This window comes from Lonchura striata, chromosome 5 (assembly GCF_050655825.1).
Source record: "Lonchura striata isolate lonStrDom1 chromosome 5, ASM5065582v1, whole genome shotgun sequence".
Taxonomy (NCBI): domain Eukaryota; kingdom Metazoa; phylum Chordata; class Aves; order Passeriformes; family Estrildidae; genus Lonchura; species Lonchura striata.
In genome coordinates, this window is record NC_140707.1 from 68,949,203 (window position 1) to 68,967,298 (window position 18,096).

The 18,096-nt window shown below is 49.8% G+C and overlaps 3 protein-coding genes across 6 annotated transcripts; 2 read left to right on the plus strand and 1 right to left on the minus strand.

Annotated features, from left to right (window-relative positions):
• Nucleotides 1-3,583: 3,583 nt before the first annotated feature.
• Nucleotides 3,584-9,548, minus strand: JKAMP (JNK1/MAPK8 associated membrane protein). Of its 3 annotated transcripts, none has more exons than XM_021554498.4 (7): nucleotides 9,495-9,548; nucleotides 9,254-9,345; nucleotides 8,560-8,714; nucleotides 6,951-7,157; nucleotides 6,024-6,205; nucleotides 5,309-5,385; nucleotides 3,584-5,000 (listed from the first exon to the last, which is right to left on the minus strand). In XM_021554498.4, the coding sequence occupies exons 1-7, from the start codon at nucleotides 9,505-9,507 to the stop codon at nucleotides 4,782-4,784; spliced, it is 945 nt and encodes a 314-aa protein (XP_021410173.1). In that variant the 5' UTR covers nucleotides 9,508-9,548; the 3' UTR covers nucleotides 3,584-4,781. The 3 variants fall into 3 exon arrangements, with proteins under 3 accessions (XP_021410173.1, XP_085437064.1, XP_085437065.1); XM_085580938.1 differs by having other exon boundaries at nucleotides 8,539-8,714; XM_085580939.1 differs by having other exon boundaries at nucleotides 8,539-8,714; nucleotides 9,254-9,548.
• A 437-nt stretch (nucleotides 9,549-9,985) lies between these two features.
• L3HYPDH (trans-L-3-hydroxyproline dehydratase) lies at nucleotides 9,986-13,751 on the plus strand. Of its 2 annotated transcripts, none has more exons than XM_085580937.1 (5): nucleotides 9,986-10,553; nucleotides 10,770-10,939; nucleotides 11,220-11,342; nucleotides 12,892-12,978; nucleotides 13,271-13,751. In XM_085580937.1, the coding sequence occupies exons 1-5, from the start codon at nucleotides 10,004-10,006 to the stop codon at nucleotides 13,394-13,396; spliced, it is 1,056 nt and encodes a 351-aa protein (XP_085437063.1). In that variant the 5' UTR covers nucleotides 9,986-10,003; the 3' UTR covers nucleotides 13,397-13,751. The 2 variants fall into 2 exon arrangements, with proteins under 2 accessions (XP_085437063.1, XP_021410190.2); XM_021554515.4 differs by having other exon boundaries at nucleotides 9,989-10,553; nucleotides 12,841-12,978.
• Nucleotides 13,752-15,136: 1,385 nt separating this feature from the next.
• GPR135 (G protein-coupled receptor 135) lies at nucleotides 15,137-17,726 on the plus strand. The gene has a single exon (XM_021554516.4). It carries the CDS (start codon nucleotides 15,177-15,179, stop codon nucleotides 16,440-16,442), a length of 1,266 nt encoding a protein of 421 aa, XP_021410191.4. The 5' UTR covers nucleotides 15,137-15,176; the 3' UTR covers nucleotides 16,443-17,726.
• The last annotated feature ends 370 nt before the right edge of the window (nucleotides 17,727-18,096 follow it).

An 18,096-nucleotide genomic window follows, 5' to 3' on the forward strand; every position in this document is an offset into this window, starting at 1 on the left:
GTGTGAGGGGAATAAATTCCTTTGTAGAAACCATGTCAGATCAAGCTCATTCTTCTCTGTTAAAAGCATTACAGTGATGCAAAATATCAAAGTAGTTCACAGAAATGAGACTCAGCTCACCTTTCTTTGCCTTCCTCACACACCTGTTTCTGCCAAGGGAGCCATTTCCTCTAGTCTCCGTATTTTACTTTTTTTTTTTTTTAATACTGATTTTTCTGCTACAGTCTTTTATTAAAAAAAAAAAAGAGAAAGCTCATGAGAATATCCAAACATGTACACTTTATCTGATGTCTCTAGCCTTTGATCACAGGAGTGGGTATGACAGGTTTACCCAACTTCAGAGTCTCAGAGGGAACAAAAACAGGTAGTGCAGCACTTGACATTAAAGTCCTGCACAGAAGTGAGTTCAGAGTCCTGTGTTGCTTCACATCCTGGGCCCAGTTTCATTCCTTTGTTTGGCTTTATTTCCTGGGTATCACCTTGTCTCTCTGTTCTCCAGGTCTCCCAGCCTGCATAGATAGTTCCTGTCCTCCTTTTCTGTGCTTTTACCTACTACAACAAAACAGAAGGGATGCATTTTTCCACTGAAAAGTCATTTAAATTGTGACTTGTGTTTCTTTGGCTTTAACCACGATGAGACTCCACTATGCTGAGAGATGCACATACATCAAATGAGGCTTTTTTTTTGGCCAGAGCTACTCGTGATTATATTTAAGTGCTCATCAGGAATAGGTGAGTGAAGTTCAAATCAGTTTCAGTTCCCAAAATAGCCATGCTGGGTCAGGCTCAGTGCTGGTCCTACCAGGATCCTGTCTTCTGCAGTGATCAATAGTCCTCCTTGGAGAAGTAATGCAAGAACAGTCAAATATAGAATGACCCTTCTTCTGTATAATCTCCATGACAAATGGAATGTCAGAAACGTCTCTGGTTGAGGATGATTTTAATAGCTTTTGATGGAATTTTATGCTATGCTGGATCTTCACTTCAATATTCTCCTATCACTGATTGATTCTTTTAGCACACATATACATTTATCCTCCCTAATCACTTACATAATTTATTTAATAAGGACAAGAATTCTCCTGTTTTAAACCTGCAGTTCTTGTGTTATGAGAAACAGTAACTCCTCAACTCCTCCAGCAAATGTATGTGATTTTTACACACCTTTACTCTAGTGTGTGTGATTTTTACACACCTTTATGTCACTTCAACTGCCTCTTTTTCAGGCTGAGCCAAAACAGTTCAAAAAATCACCCTAGATTATTGTTAGCCATGCTTAGACTGAACAGAATAATGATTCCTGTTAGTTTGCAGGAGGTCTGGCCTCATACTGGAATTAATCTGTTTTTTCCTGAAGGACTCAGGTGATAGGATAGAGCAAATGCTTATCATAGCTGCAGATGACAAATATGATAAGAGTGGGAGCACCCTCTGCAGGGCAGAACTAGAATTAAGAATTATGTCATCAAGTCAGAAAATTAATTTAAGGGGGAAAAAAGGCTCGTAATATTTTTTTAAATCTTGTATTCACATTTAGGTAGAAACAGTTGTTTGTGCAAATCCATCGTGAGGGAGGTATTTAAGCAAAGATAAACAGAATTAAATCTGAACAGTTGAACATAAACATAATAAACAAAGATTTGCAGCAGTGAAAAAGGCAACAGTCAGAGCAGTGTGTGTGAAAAGGTGGCCTGGCAAGTTTTAAGGAGTGTTCTCACCTGTAGCTTTGGTAAAGGACAGACCTGGAGTTTAAAGGAGGATGCAGATTATTTTGAGATTGAAGAAGAATTCAGTAAAGATTATGAAAAAAACGTTGAAGAAATGTACAATTTTTCCATTTCAAACAGGTAAATCTAAGAGAAGGCATGGTAGGAATTATCAAATAAATCAAAATTCCTAGCAAGACAATAAGCTTTTCTCCTTGCCCACTTCTTCAGACAAATAACTGGGAACAGAGAAGAAGAAGGCTTTTAGAAAGTACTGGCAGCACACAGAGGAAGCCCCTGGAATCAAACTGGAATCAATTGTATGAGTTCTGCAGAGACAGAGTATTTCTGCCAGCAGGGTTTTTAAGGACAAATCAAACATCTGTCAGGGGTTCTTAGGTCTAATTGATTCTGCTCTACAGCAGAGATGGACTAGGATGACCTTTGGAGATTACTTTCAGTATTCTTTCTTCTACTGTAAAAAGAAGAAGAATTAAACCTAAGCAGGCTAATCTTGGAAGAAACAAAGAGAGAAACAAAAGAGAAGTAGACAAAATTAAAAAAAAAAAAAGACCAAAAAAACCACCCAAAAAATAAACAAAACAAAACAACAACAAAAAAGGGAGACTGGTTAAGCTAATCAGCTACTAACAGACTCTGCTTTTATTCATAACAGCCTAAGTCTAATGTTCAGTCATTACACTGTCTAAAAACCCTATCTCTGCTTTGCAGAAAAGAGGTGAAGTTTGGAAGGAAACAAGAGGAGTATCCAAGGGCAAGGCACCTTAATCAATAATCAATATCCTTGTCTGGTGCTTTCAGGCAGGGATTGTAGGAAAAGACTTCCCTGGCACATGAAGGGGGCTGGGATGCAGGTGAGGTGTGGAATGGACCTGTGAAATATGGAATTTATGCTCTGAAATTATTTTGTGCATCTTTCAGGCCCTTGGCTATCAGCTCTACCTGACCATACCTGTCTGGAAACAAAGATTAAATTTATCTGGGTACTGGTAGAGCTGATCCAACATTATTGAGGCAACACAATTTTGTGGTAGCAAAGGAGGAAAAGTTTCCCTGCTTGAGCATGACCTGTGCTGCTCTGGCTGTTCTCACCCATTTTATTTGCTGCCATGGACACAAGTGGCTGGTGTTGATTTTGGAAACTCCTAAAATTTGCTCAACAGGGTGAAGTGGATGATGTTGCTTTTTAATGTTAGAGGAATACATTAACCTTTGTATTTCCATAAGCTAAAACTCGTTCTTCCTGATCTCTCTAGAAACAGTGAATCTCTTTGGAAAATATTTAAAAAATGGTGGTAATATTCAGTTGTAATTATTTTTTTCTCAGAGCAATAATAAAAGAATATATTTTTGCAGTGAACTCAAGCCAGGAATAGGCAAAAGCCTGAATGACCTGACAGTGCTTGGTGGTAACATGTTAATAACTACTTCGAAAAAAATTTTTTTTTTCTTTTTTAAGATGACATATATATAGAGAGAGATACATAAAATTATTTTAATGCTACTGGGAGAGGATGATAAAAGACTTTCTTAATTTGTATTTCAAGTTCCAGCTTTTGCTGAAGGCTAAAGCACTGGAGGCCAGCAGAAAGGTCAGGGGTTGAGGTACCAGGCAAGGTCCATGGGGTGCACTGCCTTGGTATAAGCTTTGCTTTTAGTAGAATCCTTCATTCTGCTTTCAAAATCAACACACTCTTTTCCAGACCTAGCAAAATATGTACTCTTTACCTGGACTCATTAGTTTTCTTTTTAAAAACAAGATCCAGCACAACATTTAAACCAAAGATCCAGCATAACATTTAAACCTAATACACACAGTCCACAGAGAAATACAGAAGGAGTAAGGTCCTTAGATGTGGTATTTTAACATGAATTTTAATCCCATACTTTTAGAACTCTCCTCTAGTTCTAAAATTAGAGGAATGTGTCTGCAAATTAAACATTGTACACAGCAGTACAGACAACATTTAAGATCAATTACTTCCTTAATCCCTAAATAAAACCTCACTTCATGCAAGAGTGAGTTTGTCTGCACACAATTTTTAGGTGCAGTGAACCTGTCAAGTGGCATTGCACAACAAAATAAAAAATTCACAAAAAGCTGTGGAAGAAGAGCATATCAGATGTAACAAAAACAAACCTTCTGTGGAAGAGTGTGACAGCTTGAGGCAGCCTGGCTGAGGTGACACCTTTCAAAGCCTCTGAGCTCCTGGCAGAGTCTGTCCTTAGCAGTGCTGGCAGGTGATAGAATGAAGAAAACGTTATTGTCACAGAAATATGCCCTGTTACAGCCACTAATCCATACAGTGAAAGTTTAATTTGAGAGGATCTTCTTACTTTTGGTTCTATTTCTGGCTCTTCAGCATTGCTTTGCATCTTCCTCTAGACTCTGTACAGCATCAGGTTTTGGTGACCAATACTAATCCAACTACCAAGAAAAGAAAATCTTTGATCTATTTCATGCCCTCCAGAAAGGTCTTCATATATGAAATACACAGAGCATAAACTCTACCTTATAGAGAATTTTACAGTGCATTTTTTTCTTTTACAGTGCATTTCTTCTCCAGCAGTCAGACTCAAACATCATGAGGAATCATGCATGTGTTTTATCTTTTGATGGAAGGAAGAGGAGTCTGTTTTCACTGGTGGGGATAGAAGTTAGAGTATGTGATGAAACAATTAATTTCTCTGATATACTCAAGCTCTATTTTTTTTATTCAAGTCTATTGAAAACCAGACTCTATTGTTTTCAAATATCATGTTAGGAAGTGAACAATACACAAGCAAACCATTGTACAAGGATGTGTCACAAGCTTTTTACACAGATTCACAGTGATAAATAGATAAAAAGACATTGCTTTTCATCTATACCAGATACTTAGGAAGAATACAAAGTGCAGCTTTTTAATATTATACAGTCTCACCCAGAGGTGTTTCACCATAAGTCTGGCACATGAACAACTTCTTTTTAAAAACAGAAGTTTCCAAAGCATGACAAACACTAGAATGGCTTCATCCAGATCACTGGGACAGAGTTGCTGGCACAGGCTCCTTTTAATGTCCATTCCCACCTTCAGAGAGGATCCGTGAGGGCTCTGTGTACTTTGCTGTCATCAGGTAAAAGAGAGCAGGGGCAGGTACCAAGGCAAGCAAAGGCAGGTCCTGCTCAAGCTTATCCAGTTTGGAAATGGAGATGATTCCATAGGCATGGAGTAACCAGTGGCTGAAGAGGACAACGAGCCTTTTCTTCCTCACAAGCAGGTCCTTGAAAAACTTGCAAAATAAACACAATATCCTGTTAGCATTCAGCCTGTTACCCAGCACCTGAAATTTAAGAGGTGTGACAGGTAGAGCACAAAAACCATGTGAAGCCTCCTGGGTTTGAGCCCTTCCACAAACATAGAAGTTACCCTTCTCAGTGCACCATCAGAGGGAATTCTTATATGACATCCCTCCAGCCAAGAGGGGAAAGGAAAAGGCTTAAATGTAAAACACACCACTGAGAAAAGGCAAGAGACAAAGCGGTCTCTGCTCACTCAAGGATTTTTTACTCTTTTAACACGGGAAACTTGTTTACCCACCTCCACTTCAGAAGCAGACAAGTACACAGCCAGTGTAACCAAAGAGAGCACCAGGATGATGTATGGGAAGGCATAATCTAAAGGCAAACATACAACACATTAACAGGCAAAAAAATGGCACAGCAGAGAGTTCTTCCACAGGTGTGAAGCAAACTGAGCTGCTCTGGCTGCCTCTTAGCATGGCACCACACATGCACAGCAGTGAGGGTCAGCTAAGCACAACCTGCACTGCTGTTCCCTCTGAGGTTTTCTGCTACTTCTCAGTGGAGTTACTCAACACTAACACCACAAATTGAAAAAGGTACGTGATGAGATAAGTAGTCAGGCTGAGTGGGGATTTTGTGGCACCGCTCCAAATGTGACAAGAATGCTGGAAGCTAAACCAAAAATAGCCATTCTCCCCAAATTTACACTGAAATCCATCTCTGAAATCAGACAAACTCTGCCTTAGCAAAAAGTGGAACTAGCTCACTCTGAGGTACTTTCCTCTCCCACCCCCTCTGATCCTTTTCTGAGGAAGGGACAGTGTCTAGCAGCGTTGGTCAGGAGCCTGGTGAGGATAGAGCTCCTAACGAACAACCCTTTCAGGTGAAACTCCTCAAAATAACACTAAACAATAGCCTTATTCCCAAAGCAAAAATTGTCCTTCTGTCCCTGAATTACTTTCTTAGTGTGTATTTAGTGTGTTCAGGAGTGTTTTTAGGAGAGAACTCACAGAGGAGGCCTCCTCCCACGGCCTGCAGCACGGTGAGGATGGGAAAGAAGTAGAGTGCTGCATAAATGCTTTTAAATCGGTCAGACCTTCCCAAACCACAAGCAATCTTCTTAACCAGGAGAGGCCGAAGCAGCATCATCAACACGAGACAGAAGGCATAATAGATAAACACAATGGTGTACCTGGAGAATAAAAAAAAAAAAAAATTCCTCAAAATGTGCAGTTTTCTCATAGAGATTTGGGTCACAACCAAGGAATTTGGGGTTAGTCATGAACTCTAAAGACTTTATAATCATAAGGTTTAAACACAGAATGATGGGCTCACTTTTCCATAGGGGAAACAGTCAAGATGTTTCCTTTCCTTGGAAAGGAAAACAAAAAGAAAACAGGAAGTTTTAAGCGACACAGTGATAGGCTGAGAGGACATAGTCTCAAGCTGCACATGGGGAAGTTCAGGTTGAACATCAGGAGGAATTTCTTCACAGAAAGGGTGACCAGACACTGGAATGAGCTGTCTAGGGAGGTGATGGGGTCACCATCCCTAGAGAAGTTTAAGGAAAGACTGGAATTGGCACTCATGTCATGCTGGTGTAGGGCCATAGGTCAGACTTAATGATCCCAGAGGTCTTTTCCCACTAAATTGATTGTGTGACAGCCTGAGCTACGCCACTTTCTCTGATTACTCAGAAAGTCATTAAGTGTTGCTAAATCTATGTAAAACAGCTCAATGCACAAAAGATCCGGGGTATTGATTGCCATTGATCCCAGCTCTACCTGAACATTTTTGGCAGCTTGGAGGAGAGGCAGGGAGATACACATTCACAGGGAGTACATGCTCAAGGGGGGTACACACACACAGGGTACATGCTCATAGGGGGTACATGCTCACAGGGGGGTACACGCTCACACGGGGGGGTACACACTCACAGGGGGTAGACGGCCTCGTGGGTGCAGTGCACGGTGGTGATGTAGTCGGGGCTGGGGTTGTAGAGCATGGTGTACCAGTCCGAGAGCTTCTTGACGCGGCAGGAGCGGATGTGCAGGGAGCCCACGGGGTCGCTGAGCAGCAGCGTCACCACGGCCGCCACGCTGCACTCCAGCAGCGCCGTCAGGTGCTGCAGCAGCGCGCTGGAGCTGCGGGACAACACACTGTCACACTGCCACACTGTCACTGCCACACTGCCAGCTCCTGTGAATCCCAACACCCGCTGGAGCTGCGGGACAACAGCACTGTCACACTGCCACACTATCACTGCCATGCTGCCAGCTCCTGTGAATCCCAACACCCGCTGGAGCTGCGGGACAACAGCACTGTCACACTGTCACTGCCACACTGCCAGCTCCTGTGAATCCCAACACCCGCTGGAGCTGCGGGACAACAGCACTGTCACATTGTCACACTGTCACTGCCACACTGCCAGCTCCTGTGAATCCCAACACCCACCGGAGCTATGGGACAACAGCACTGTCACACTGTCACTGCCACACTGCCAGCTCCTGTGAATCCCAACACCCGCTGGAGCTGCGGGACAACAGCACTGTCACACTGTCACTGCCACACTGCCAGCTCCTGCGAATCCCAACACTCACTTGAATCCCTACACTTCAGAGTTCAAACCTGCCCAGTGTGGAAACTCTTTGTAATCTCAGGGGATTCAGCGTGTAAAAGAAAGAGTGGTGAGGGTAACGCACCACACAGCTCAGAAGGGGTGACATTGTGATATAAGCAGAATTTCCAAAGCTGTAGGTCTTTGTTGGAGGTGGTAAATATTCATATATTAAACATTACCAATCCCCTATCTGTTCAATGCTCATAGAATCACAAAATCATTTGGGTTAGAAGGGACTTTATCTAATTCCAACCCCCTGCCATGGACAGGGACAGTTCAGGACACTCCAGAGCCATCACTCCTTAAAAAACTCCAGTCTAACACCTAATGGCCACACGCAGCTGTGGATTTAAACCTCTTTTTTACAGAACACTTCTGATGTAAAGGCCACAGCAGCTCTGCTATCAAGACCCAAACCCAGAATAGATATTTCCAAAGAGAAAACTCAAACCCATCCTCTGATTGCACTTGTGCAGCCCTGCTGATACTGACCCAGGGGAGAAGGGATGATACAACCTGCTGCTTCTGTCTGCTGGGAAACCAAATCCAGCCCAAACTGTCAGATGTGCACTGCCACATTAAAGAGGTACAGACCATGCACTGAGGACACGGTGCCCTGCAGGACACTTACATTTGTAAATAAACCCTTCTACAGCTGCTCTAACTTCTGTGCAACCATATCTGCTCAATCAACAACAAGGGTGGATGGGGTTCTGAGCAACCTGGTCTACTGGAGAGAGAGAACCTGGTCTACTGCCCACGAGAGAGAACTGGAACTGGATGATCTCTAAGGCTTCCACCCAACCCAAAACAGTCTAGCATTCCAAGAACTGCTGGACAGTTCAGTTCAGCATCTCAGATTGATCACTTGTGGATTAAAAGATTTCCAATTTTAAACAACCCACCTAGAAAAAGGGTACACAAACCTCTTCTTTCCAGAATACCACTCAATAAAGAACCAGTGTAAAACCAGGGGCAGCATGGCCATGAAGCCGAGGTACAGCCAGTCATAGCGGTCTGGAGATCCCAAACACTCCCGGCAGATTTTGTTGTCATCGGTTCTTTGGCCTCTAGGGCACACCTGCAGAAGGCAGAGGCTGTATTTAGAACCGCACCACCAACAGCAAATCACTGCAGTTCATGGAAAAACAGCTCAAAGCACTGCGGGGCAAGACACAGACCAGATTTTTAAAGAGATCAAACAATAACCCAGTAATTTCTCAATTTACACTTGCTCTCCCTGGCTCTTCTTTTTAAGGGGGAAGTATGATTAAAAGCCTTCATGCAAACCTCCATTTTCCTCTCCTGCTGCCACACCACTCCCTTTCATCTCAGCTCCCTCACCAGGCTGCTCACAACCACAGCTCCCCCGCTTCTTGCTTCCCTTTCATCCATCCCACCCTTCCTGGGTCTCGCTCTCCCTTGGAACTCCAATAAAGCCGGAGTGAACTCATATTTATTTCAGCACAGCTCTCCACACCGTCCCCAGCTCGGGTACAGCACCGAGCACCTCCTTCGAGAAGCGACTCGCGGTGCAGCTGCCGTTCCGCCCGGCAGCCCCCGTTACCGACCCGCAGGGGCTGCGGCTCCCGGCGCGCCCCGCCCGAGGCTCGCACTCACCCCGCAGTCCCCGTAGGTCTCCACGGAGCCGTTCACCGACAGCACGGTCCTGCCGCAGTACAGCCCGAGGCAGGCGGGCTGGATGTCCACAGCTGCGGGCACAGCGCGGGCCGCGTCACCGGGAGAGGCTCCGTTCCGCCACTCCCGGCCCGCTCCAGCCGCTGACAACCCCCTCAACCCCATCCACGCCCCCACCCGCACTCCCAGCCCGGTCCCGGTGCCCCATCCCGGCCCGTCCTACCGGCGCGGAACATCGCGGGAACCCGGCAACCGCGCCCGGTACTTCCGCCGCGCCACTTCCGCTTCCGCCCGGGCATGCGGGGCGGGAACGCGCACGGGGCGTGGCCCATGGGAGCGTGTCCTTTAACGGGGCGTGTCCTTTAACGGGGCGTGTCCTTTAATGGGGCGTGTCCTTTAACGGGGCGTGTCCTTCAACGGGGCGTGTCCTTTAACGGGGCGTGTCCTTTAACGGGGCGTGTCCTTTAACGGGGCGTGTCCTTTAACGGGGCGTGTCCTCCAACGGGGCGTGTCCTTTAACGGGGCGTGTCCTTTAACGGGGCGTGTCCTCCAACGGGGCGTGTCCTTTAACGGGGCGTGTCCTTTAACGGGGCGTGTCCTTTAACGGGGCGTGGTCACGGGCGGGACTTTGTCCGGGCGGGCGTGGCGCGGGCGCGGCCTCATCCCGGGGACGCCCGAGCGGGGCGTGGTCTGTCTGTGGGCGTGGCCCCGGGGGTGTGTCCGGTGGCGCCGATGGCGGCGCAGGGTGGCAGCCCTGCTGACGGTGACGGCGGCGGAGCGGGACGGGCGCTGCCGCCGCACTCGCCGTCGGGCGCGGTGCTGCAGACGGTGGAGATGCACACGGGCGGCGAGCCGCTGCGCATCCTCCCGCGGCTGGAGGCGGCGGAGCGGGCGGCGGCGGCGGGGCTGTCGCTGCTGTCGCTGCGGCGGGAGGTGGCGGCCGGGCACGACCACGTGCGGCGGGCGCTGCTGCACGAGCCGCGCGGCCACGCCGGCATGTACGGGGCCGTGGTGGTGCGCGGCGGGGCGGCCGCGGCCGGCGCGCACCTGGCGGCGCTGTTCCTGCACTGCGCCGGCTACAGCGCCATGTGCGGCCACGCCGTGATGGCGCTCGGCCGCTTCGCCCTCGACTACGGGCTGGTGCCGGCGCCCGCCCGCCCCGAGGCCGCCGTCCGCCTGCGGTGCCCCTGCGGGCCCGTCACCGCCTTCGTGCCCTGGGACGGCCGCCGCAGCGGCAACCCCGTGCGCTTCCACAGCGTGCCCGCCTTCGCCGCCGCCACCGGTGGGGACCGCCGGGTGTTGGGGGGGTCTGGCTGAGGGGCATCTGGGAATTGTCTCCCTGGTAGGGTCTTCAGGGATGCTGTAAGGTGCCATAGGAGTACTTCAATTATCATCCCTGTCCGCTGCCTCTGCACGTGTGTGCGTTGCTTCACTCTGTATGCAATCCCATGGCTCGGCACAGTTTTGCCTCCTCACCTTGCTCCCTTTCTCTGCTCAGACTTGGCCATTGATGTCCCTGGCCATGGGAAGGTGGTGGTTGACATCGGCTACGGTGGCACCTTCTACGCCTTCCTCAGTGCCGAGCAGCTGGGCCTCGATGTGTGCTCTTCAAAGACCAGAGACCTTGTCAGTGCAGCGAGTGCAGTGACAGAAGCGGTGAAGAAACAGGTATGGAGAGCACTGTGGTATGCCAGCATGTTCCCTTTGGGGTGACTGTGCCAGAGAGATGCTCAGGATGGGGGGGGAGTCTCATCCTCCTGGCCCCGTGTTCAATTTCAGAGTCCTTACAAGGACAGAAGGAGCCTTCCTGCTTCTCTCTGTCACCTGTGAGGCAGAGGTGGAAATGCAGCCATGTGGCTTTGTCCCCTTCCTCTGGTCTCTCACAGAAGCTGCACTGCACACATTGCTGCTGCTGTGTGCATTTGTGATCCTCTCTGTGCTGTTCCAGTTTAAGCTTCATCACCCTGAGAGTGAAGACCTGGCTTTCCTCTACGGCACCATCCTGACAGATGGGAAAGATGCCTTTAGTGAGGAGCCCACCACCAACATCTGTGTGTTTGCAGATGAACAGGTACAGAAACAGGCTCTTCTTGGGCACAGGAGGCACCACAATTGTCCCTTTATCCCTTAGATCCACTGCAAAGAAGAGAGACTGTTCTGGTTCTTAGTTTGGGCAGTGATTGATTGTGCTGCTGTCATGTCTCTGGAGAGCTGAGTGTCGATGCACACATTCTGGTTTTGCTCCTAGTAGCAGAAATACTTCTCCATACCTTAGATGGTGGCATTTTAAAAAGGTTCATACCCAAAACCTGTTGATCAGAATTCTCCAGGAGCTGAGACAGGATGCCAGCATAGTGCCTGTCCCTGAAGTCCTATTCCAAGGGACCTCTGCTGGGGATGAACAACAGAAGAGAAAAATGGGGTGTTAAAATTCTGTTCTTGTCTGCAGTGCATAAGGTATGACATAAATGGCAGGAGAAGTTTTGGTTGGACTTCCCAGCAGTGAGGAGTGTGGAGCACTGGGACAGGTCACCTCAGAAGCTGGCCAACACTGTGGTCTTGGAGATTTTAAAAACCAGGCTGGCCAAGAGCCCCCTCAGTGTAAGGAGAACCAGTCTTGCCTTGAGGTGTGAGAATGGGGCGGGTGGCCTCAGCCTCTCTCAGTCCTTTTGAGATGATGCTGGGAAGATTTCAAGTGCTCCTAAATAGCCTCAGTGTTCATTAGATCATCCATCCCTAACTGTGCCAAAGTCAACCACAGTCCAGAAATACCCCAAACGTGCTTCTTTCTTCCTTCTCAGTTCTGGTGTATCTAGATTCTCTACAAAACGCTGGGCTGTTGGAGTTTTCCCTCATTGCACTGTAAAGATGGCAGAAAGAACTGAGGGGAGGAATCTCACTTTGTATTTGTGGGAATCCAGAGCTTCCCTCTGGCTGCCCTGGAAGGCCTGGGACCCTGGCAGGGGTCAGGAACCCCCCTGGACAGAGCCCCCAGAGACACTGTCTGTGATCTCTGTCCATGGAAAAGATTTTTCAATCTTACAGGATGAATTACCAGCTCTGAGTGTTTGATAGAAGTAATAATTAAGTGTGGCACGGTGCAAAAGTAAAATTTTAGGATTCCAGATTAGGGGTCCAAAGGGGATGAGATGGAGGAAATTGGGTGTGTCTTGTCCTTTTTCTCCTTCTTCATGCCCTCCATGTTTCACTGTGGTGTTGGCATTTTTCTGTTGGTTTAGGCTGGGGACACACTGTCCAACGTAGGTGACAGATATTGGCACATTATTGTAAATCCAGCCCAGGGAGTTTCTGGTATTTAATGTTTGTAACATCCCACTGAGGGCAGAGCCCCACACACTGCCCTGCAGGACAGAGCTGGGCAGGGCAGCAGAACATGTTAGAGATAAACAGAATAAACAACCTGGAAACCAGCACAGACCAATTATGGCTTCTGCTTTGGCTACAGGGCTCAAAGACAGAGACTTTCTACAATCTCAGAATCATCAATACCACAGATTCCAACAGTACTAAACCCCAAATCTAGAGCTGGTTGATCTCTTCTGCTGTAGGTTGACCGAAGTCCGACAGGTTCGGGGGTGACAGCTCGCATTGCCTTGCAGCACCACAAGGGACTCATCCAGCTGGAGCAGACCAGAACCTTCCGCAGCAGCACCACGGGCTCCTTGTTCACTGGGAAGGCAGTGAAGGCAAGTGGCTCGTGCTGGACTTTTCCCCTGTTTCAAAGGCTGCTAGAAATGTACTCAGTGGGGAAGCAGAAAAGCCTTTCAGTGCCTAGGAAAGAGGGAGGTGCCTGTAGGTCTTGCCCTCCCACAAACCTGGCACTAAAAGGTTTTCAGGACCTTGTTGTGTTGTCTGGCTGCTTTGGGATGTACCAGGGCAGGGGTGTCTGCAAAAATGTCAGGCAGCACTGGAATTCTGTGGGGCTGGGAGAGTGGAGAACCTTCTGTTGCCTCTATCCTCATCCTGATCCCTCTGCAGGAGACTAAGTTTGGGAACTACAACGCTGTCATTGTGGAAGTCTCAGGAGAAGCCTTTTACACTGGCACAGCCACCTTCACTGTTGAAGAGGAGGACCCACTGAAACACGGCTTCTTCCTCAAGTGACCCGAGGCACGGGTGGTGGCAAAGCTTCACTGATGGTGCTGCTCTTCCCCTGCCCATGAATTTCTGTTTTGCTTCTCCACACGGTGCAACAAGAACAGTATTGGGTGGTGTGACAGCATTTGTCACATTTCAAGATAACAGGCTTATTGCCCTGTTGTGATTAGCATATTGGGTGCACTGTGATTAGCATATACAAGCTGCTCTGAAAAGCTGTAGTATTTCTCTTCTTTTTCTTCCCCGTAATTCACAGAAAACTGAGCTGATCTTGGAGAGCTGCCTTCAAATTTATGTGCCTTCTCTATGTCTGCAAATTATGAATTTCAACATTAGATTTCTATTAAATGCCAGCTGAAAACTACCATTTCCCTTGTTTTCACTCCCAGATCTCATTTGCAGGATTGTGCCGAGTATGTCGTGACTCTGGGTTTGAATTGCTAACTCTCGTTGTCTCCTGCTCAGCCAGCTGTGCTGTTCTGTCTCATGCCCCAGCTTCCCTGCTCAGCCTGTCCAGACAACCTCTTCCCTGCTCATTTCACCCCACCAGGGCTCTCCTGCATCCTGGGGCTGGGTGCAGGTATTTGATCAGAATTTCCTGTGTTCCTGCTGAGTGTCCATGCTGTGCTGCTTCCCTAAGCCTTCCTCTCTTGATTATCTTGGACCACTGGCTGCAAATACCCTGTGATTAACTTGCAACAGGAGCAGCTGTGTTTGAAAGTCTGAGCCATTATGACCTTTGACTGCTAATTATTTACAGATTTTGTCCCAGTCCAGGGGCAGCTTGTGCAGCAGAGTGCAGTCAGTGCTTTGCCAGACTACGTCCAGGGAAAAAAGCAAGCATTTGCAGTGGCAGGAGCAGACCTTCAGACCTCTGGTGGCTTGTCACTTCCACTCTGTCTCAGGATAAAATGGTGCTTGTTAAATAAAGACACTCGAGGGAGGAACTGTCACTTGTTAAAATGAGACATGAGAATGGTCATCTCATGGAAGCTCATGCAGCAGAAGGGTGCATAGTGGTGAACTTAGACAAGGTTGGCACAGAAATGCCTGGCAGCACTTTCTTCTGTCAGCTTGAAAATAACTTTGTAGCAGGAGGATACAAACAAATAAAAAAAAAATCCCCTGATTTATGCAACTGCTGTGCTGGCAATAGAGGTTTTTTTGGGATGCTGTCTGGGGCTCCTGCTCCCAGCTTCCCTGTAACTTCTTTGTAAGTCCCATACAGCCTTACAAGAAGTGGCATACACATCCTCTGTGCTTGTAGGAGCACACTCTTACATGTGTTTTCATCTTCTGGGCATCTCCCTTCTGATCAGCCCCCTAGCCCGGCTCCTTGGAAAGAGCTGGGACAGCACACAAAGCGCAGCACAGGATGTTTGGAGGTACTTCAGGCATTAACTGGGGTGCATCCTTCATTACCATCCTTAAGAAAATTTTCAGATGAGATTGGTAGGAAAGGGGGGGGGGGGGGGGAGGGTGTTCAAGCCCCAGCCTGGTGAGCCGGGCTGGTGGTCCCAGCCTCCCGCTGAGTGTCTGCGGGTACCCGGTACCTGGGGCTGCCAGGGGAGCACATCTGTGGGGACCCGCGGGATGCTGCCGCTGTGGGTGCGGTCCCCCGGCCGCACTGCTCGTCCGCACGGGCTCCGCTCCGCCAAGCCCGGGTCCGGCTGGGCCGGGCCGGGCCGGTTCCCCGGGCAACGGCGGCCGAGCGACGTCAGCGGCCGGGGGGGCCGGGAGCGGCGGGGCTCTGCAGCCGCGGCGGGGCCGGGCCGTGAGGCTGCGCATGGAGCCGGCGGCGGCCGTGCCGGGCAACCTCTCCCGCGGCGGCGGCGGCAACGAGAGCGGCGGGGCGGCGGCGGCGGCGGCGGCGGGGTGGTCGGCGGCGGCGCTGGCCTCGCAAGCGGCCGCGCTGCTGCTCATCTTCGCCCTCTCGGCGCTGGGCAACGGGGCGGTGGTGCTGGTGATCGCCCGGCACCGGCAGCTCCGCACGGTCACCAACGCCTTCGTGCTGTCGCTGTCGCTGTCGGAGCTGCTGGGCGCCCTGCTCTGCCTGCCGCTGGCCTTCCTCAGCCTGCTCAGCCGCCCGCCCGGCGCTTGGCTCTTCGGGCAGCGCCTGTGCCTGGCCAGCGCCGCCCTGCACGCCGGGCTGGGCATCGCCGCCACGCTCACCATGGCCCTGCTCTCCTTCGACCGCTACTGTGCCATCGTCCGGCAGCCGCGGCACAAGATGGGCCGGCGGCGCGCCGCGCAGCTGCTGGCCGCGGTGTGGCTGGCCGCCCTGGCGCTGGCCGGGCCCTGGTACGGGCTGGCGGGCGAGGGGCGGCGCGAAGCCCGGCCCGGCGCCTTCCGCTGCGTCTACGTGCTGCCCTGGGGCTCCTCGCGGCTCGGGCCGCCCTACGGCGCTGCCCTCATCGTGCTCTGCTACCTCCTGCCCTTCGCCGTCATGTGCTTCTGCCACTTCAACATCTGCCGGGCGGTGCGGCTGGCCGAGAGCCGCGTGCGGCCGCTCACCACCTACGGGCACCTGCTGCGCGCCTACGGCGAGATGCGCACGGCCACCACCGTGCTCATCATGATCGTCTCCATCATCTGCTGCTGGGGGCCCTACTGCATCCTGGGGCTGGCCGCCGCCGCCGGCCGCCTGCCCTTCTCGCCCACCATGGACGCCGTGGCCAGCGGGATGGCGTGGGCCAACGGCGCCATCAACCCCCTCATCTACGCCGCCCGTAACCCCAACATCTCGGTGCTGCTGCGGCGCAGCCGGGAGGGCGGCTACAGGACTAGGAACAACATGGTCGCCTACCTGTCGGTGCCGGGCCGCCGGCCGGAGCCCCGCAGCCGGGCGGAGCGCGTCCGGGAGCGCTACATCAATCGGCACAGCGGCCCCCCGGGCAGCGCCCTGTCCTCCTCCAGCCCGGCCAGCGGGGCAGACGTGGCCATGTGGGCCTGCAAGACGCCCGCCGTGCTCTTCTGTCGCGATGGGCAGCCGGACACTGTCTCTGAGGCCACCCTGAAGGCCAAAGCGGGCGCCATCGACACCAGCCTCTGAAGGGATGCGGGAACGCGATGGAGGCATCCGGCCCCGCGGCTGCCTCCCTGGAGAAAGTCCTGGTGCCCTTGGCAGCCGGAGTGCCGGGAAACTGTGATGGGTTTGCGTTTCTTCTCCGCTGTGTGAGCTCTGGTTTGGTGACCCAAGAGCTCCACAGGGAAGGGAAATCCCCCTTCCTTTCCAGCAGGCCTGATGGATGCATCAGTGACAGCCACCGAGCCCAGCCAGCTCAAGAGCTCAGCTGCAAGAACAGGACGGTGTTTGCTCCAGAGCTGCAGAAAGTGCCACTGCGAAGCTCCGGGGCTGACACACCAAAGCAGCCCAAACTGTCTGAATGACTCTGTGAGCTGCTTGTTTAAGTGCCAAAAAAGCAACTGAAAGCTGAGCACTGGCAGCTGGAAGCCACTCTGAAAACAGCACACTGTGAAAAACCGCACCATGGCAGGAAAATGTTGCTTTTATTTGTTATATGTGGAAGTGCCAACAGTCAAAAAGTCGCAGATTGTAGGACAGGCTGAAAAAGTGATCTATTTTTTTTTTATTTATTTATTTAAACGCTGAAGCATAACAAGAAAAGTAATTGTGAAAGGGAAGATGTATGATGCTGGAAGGGAAGGAAGGTAATACCTCAGATGTCAGAATTTCAGCAGCCTTTTCTCTTTTTTTGAGGGTACAGTCAACTTAAAATACTATGAATATGAGAAACATGAGTTCCTCAGACAGACTGAAAAGGGTGTGGGCGTAAACTGTGGTGTGCACAAGATGTATGTTTTCTTTTTGAGCTCATCCGAAGTGTCTCTCATCTCCAAGGGTTTTACCATAATTAGAGGAGCCGTGTGAGAGAAGTGTCTGAAAGGAGAGGCAAAGCAATACCACGTGTTCTCTGTGTGCTCTGCAGCATGTGAAAATGTCTATATGCACAGAACAGATATTGTTGTATTGATGGCAGCAATCCATGGGAATACGATATTTAAAAAACAGCTCTTTGCTGTTGAAAAGAGAAAGGAAAATAACACCATGGAAATGCAATTGCACAGCATAAATTAGAACAGATTTATCAGTGTAATCATTTTGTTCAAGGGCCCAAAGCCTTAAATTAGTATTTTGAATCTGAAATTAAGATTTGGCCTTCATTTGTCTTTGCCAGTGTTTAGTGTGAGACAATATTTTTCCTTGTACAGGCTTTAAAAATACAGTGTTTTGGTTTTACTGGATTTTTCAGCTGTTTGTGATGCAAGTGAACACAGTATCATTATTTTGTAAGCGAGGCAAATAAATTATCTTTTAGGCAGGAAATGAAAGTGTCTTAGCCTGGTGTCATCCTCTGGACAGCCTTGGGAAGGGAACTGCGGTAAAAAAATTGCCGGATGAATGATAGTAGAGAGACCTAATTGTTTGTGAAATTTTAATGCAGCTGGTTTCCATGCTGTAAGCATTACTGTAACTTTCTTCTCTGATGCTCCTGAAGCCCATGAGGGAAGATCTGACCCTTGACTACTCAGCACTGCTGATTTGCCCTGCAGCTACTGGATTTTGCAGGTTGAGCAGTGTTTTCTTGCTGTTTCAGAAGGAAGCAGTGCAGAAACCCACAGCTCTTCACAGGAGCTGTTTGACAGTGAGTGAACACGGGTGGCTTGTTGGAAGGGCAGGAGAG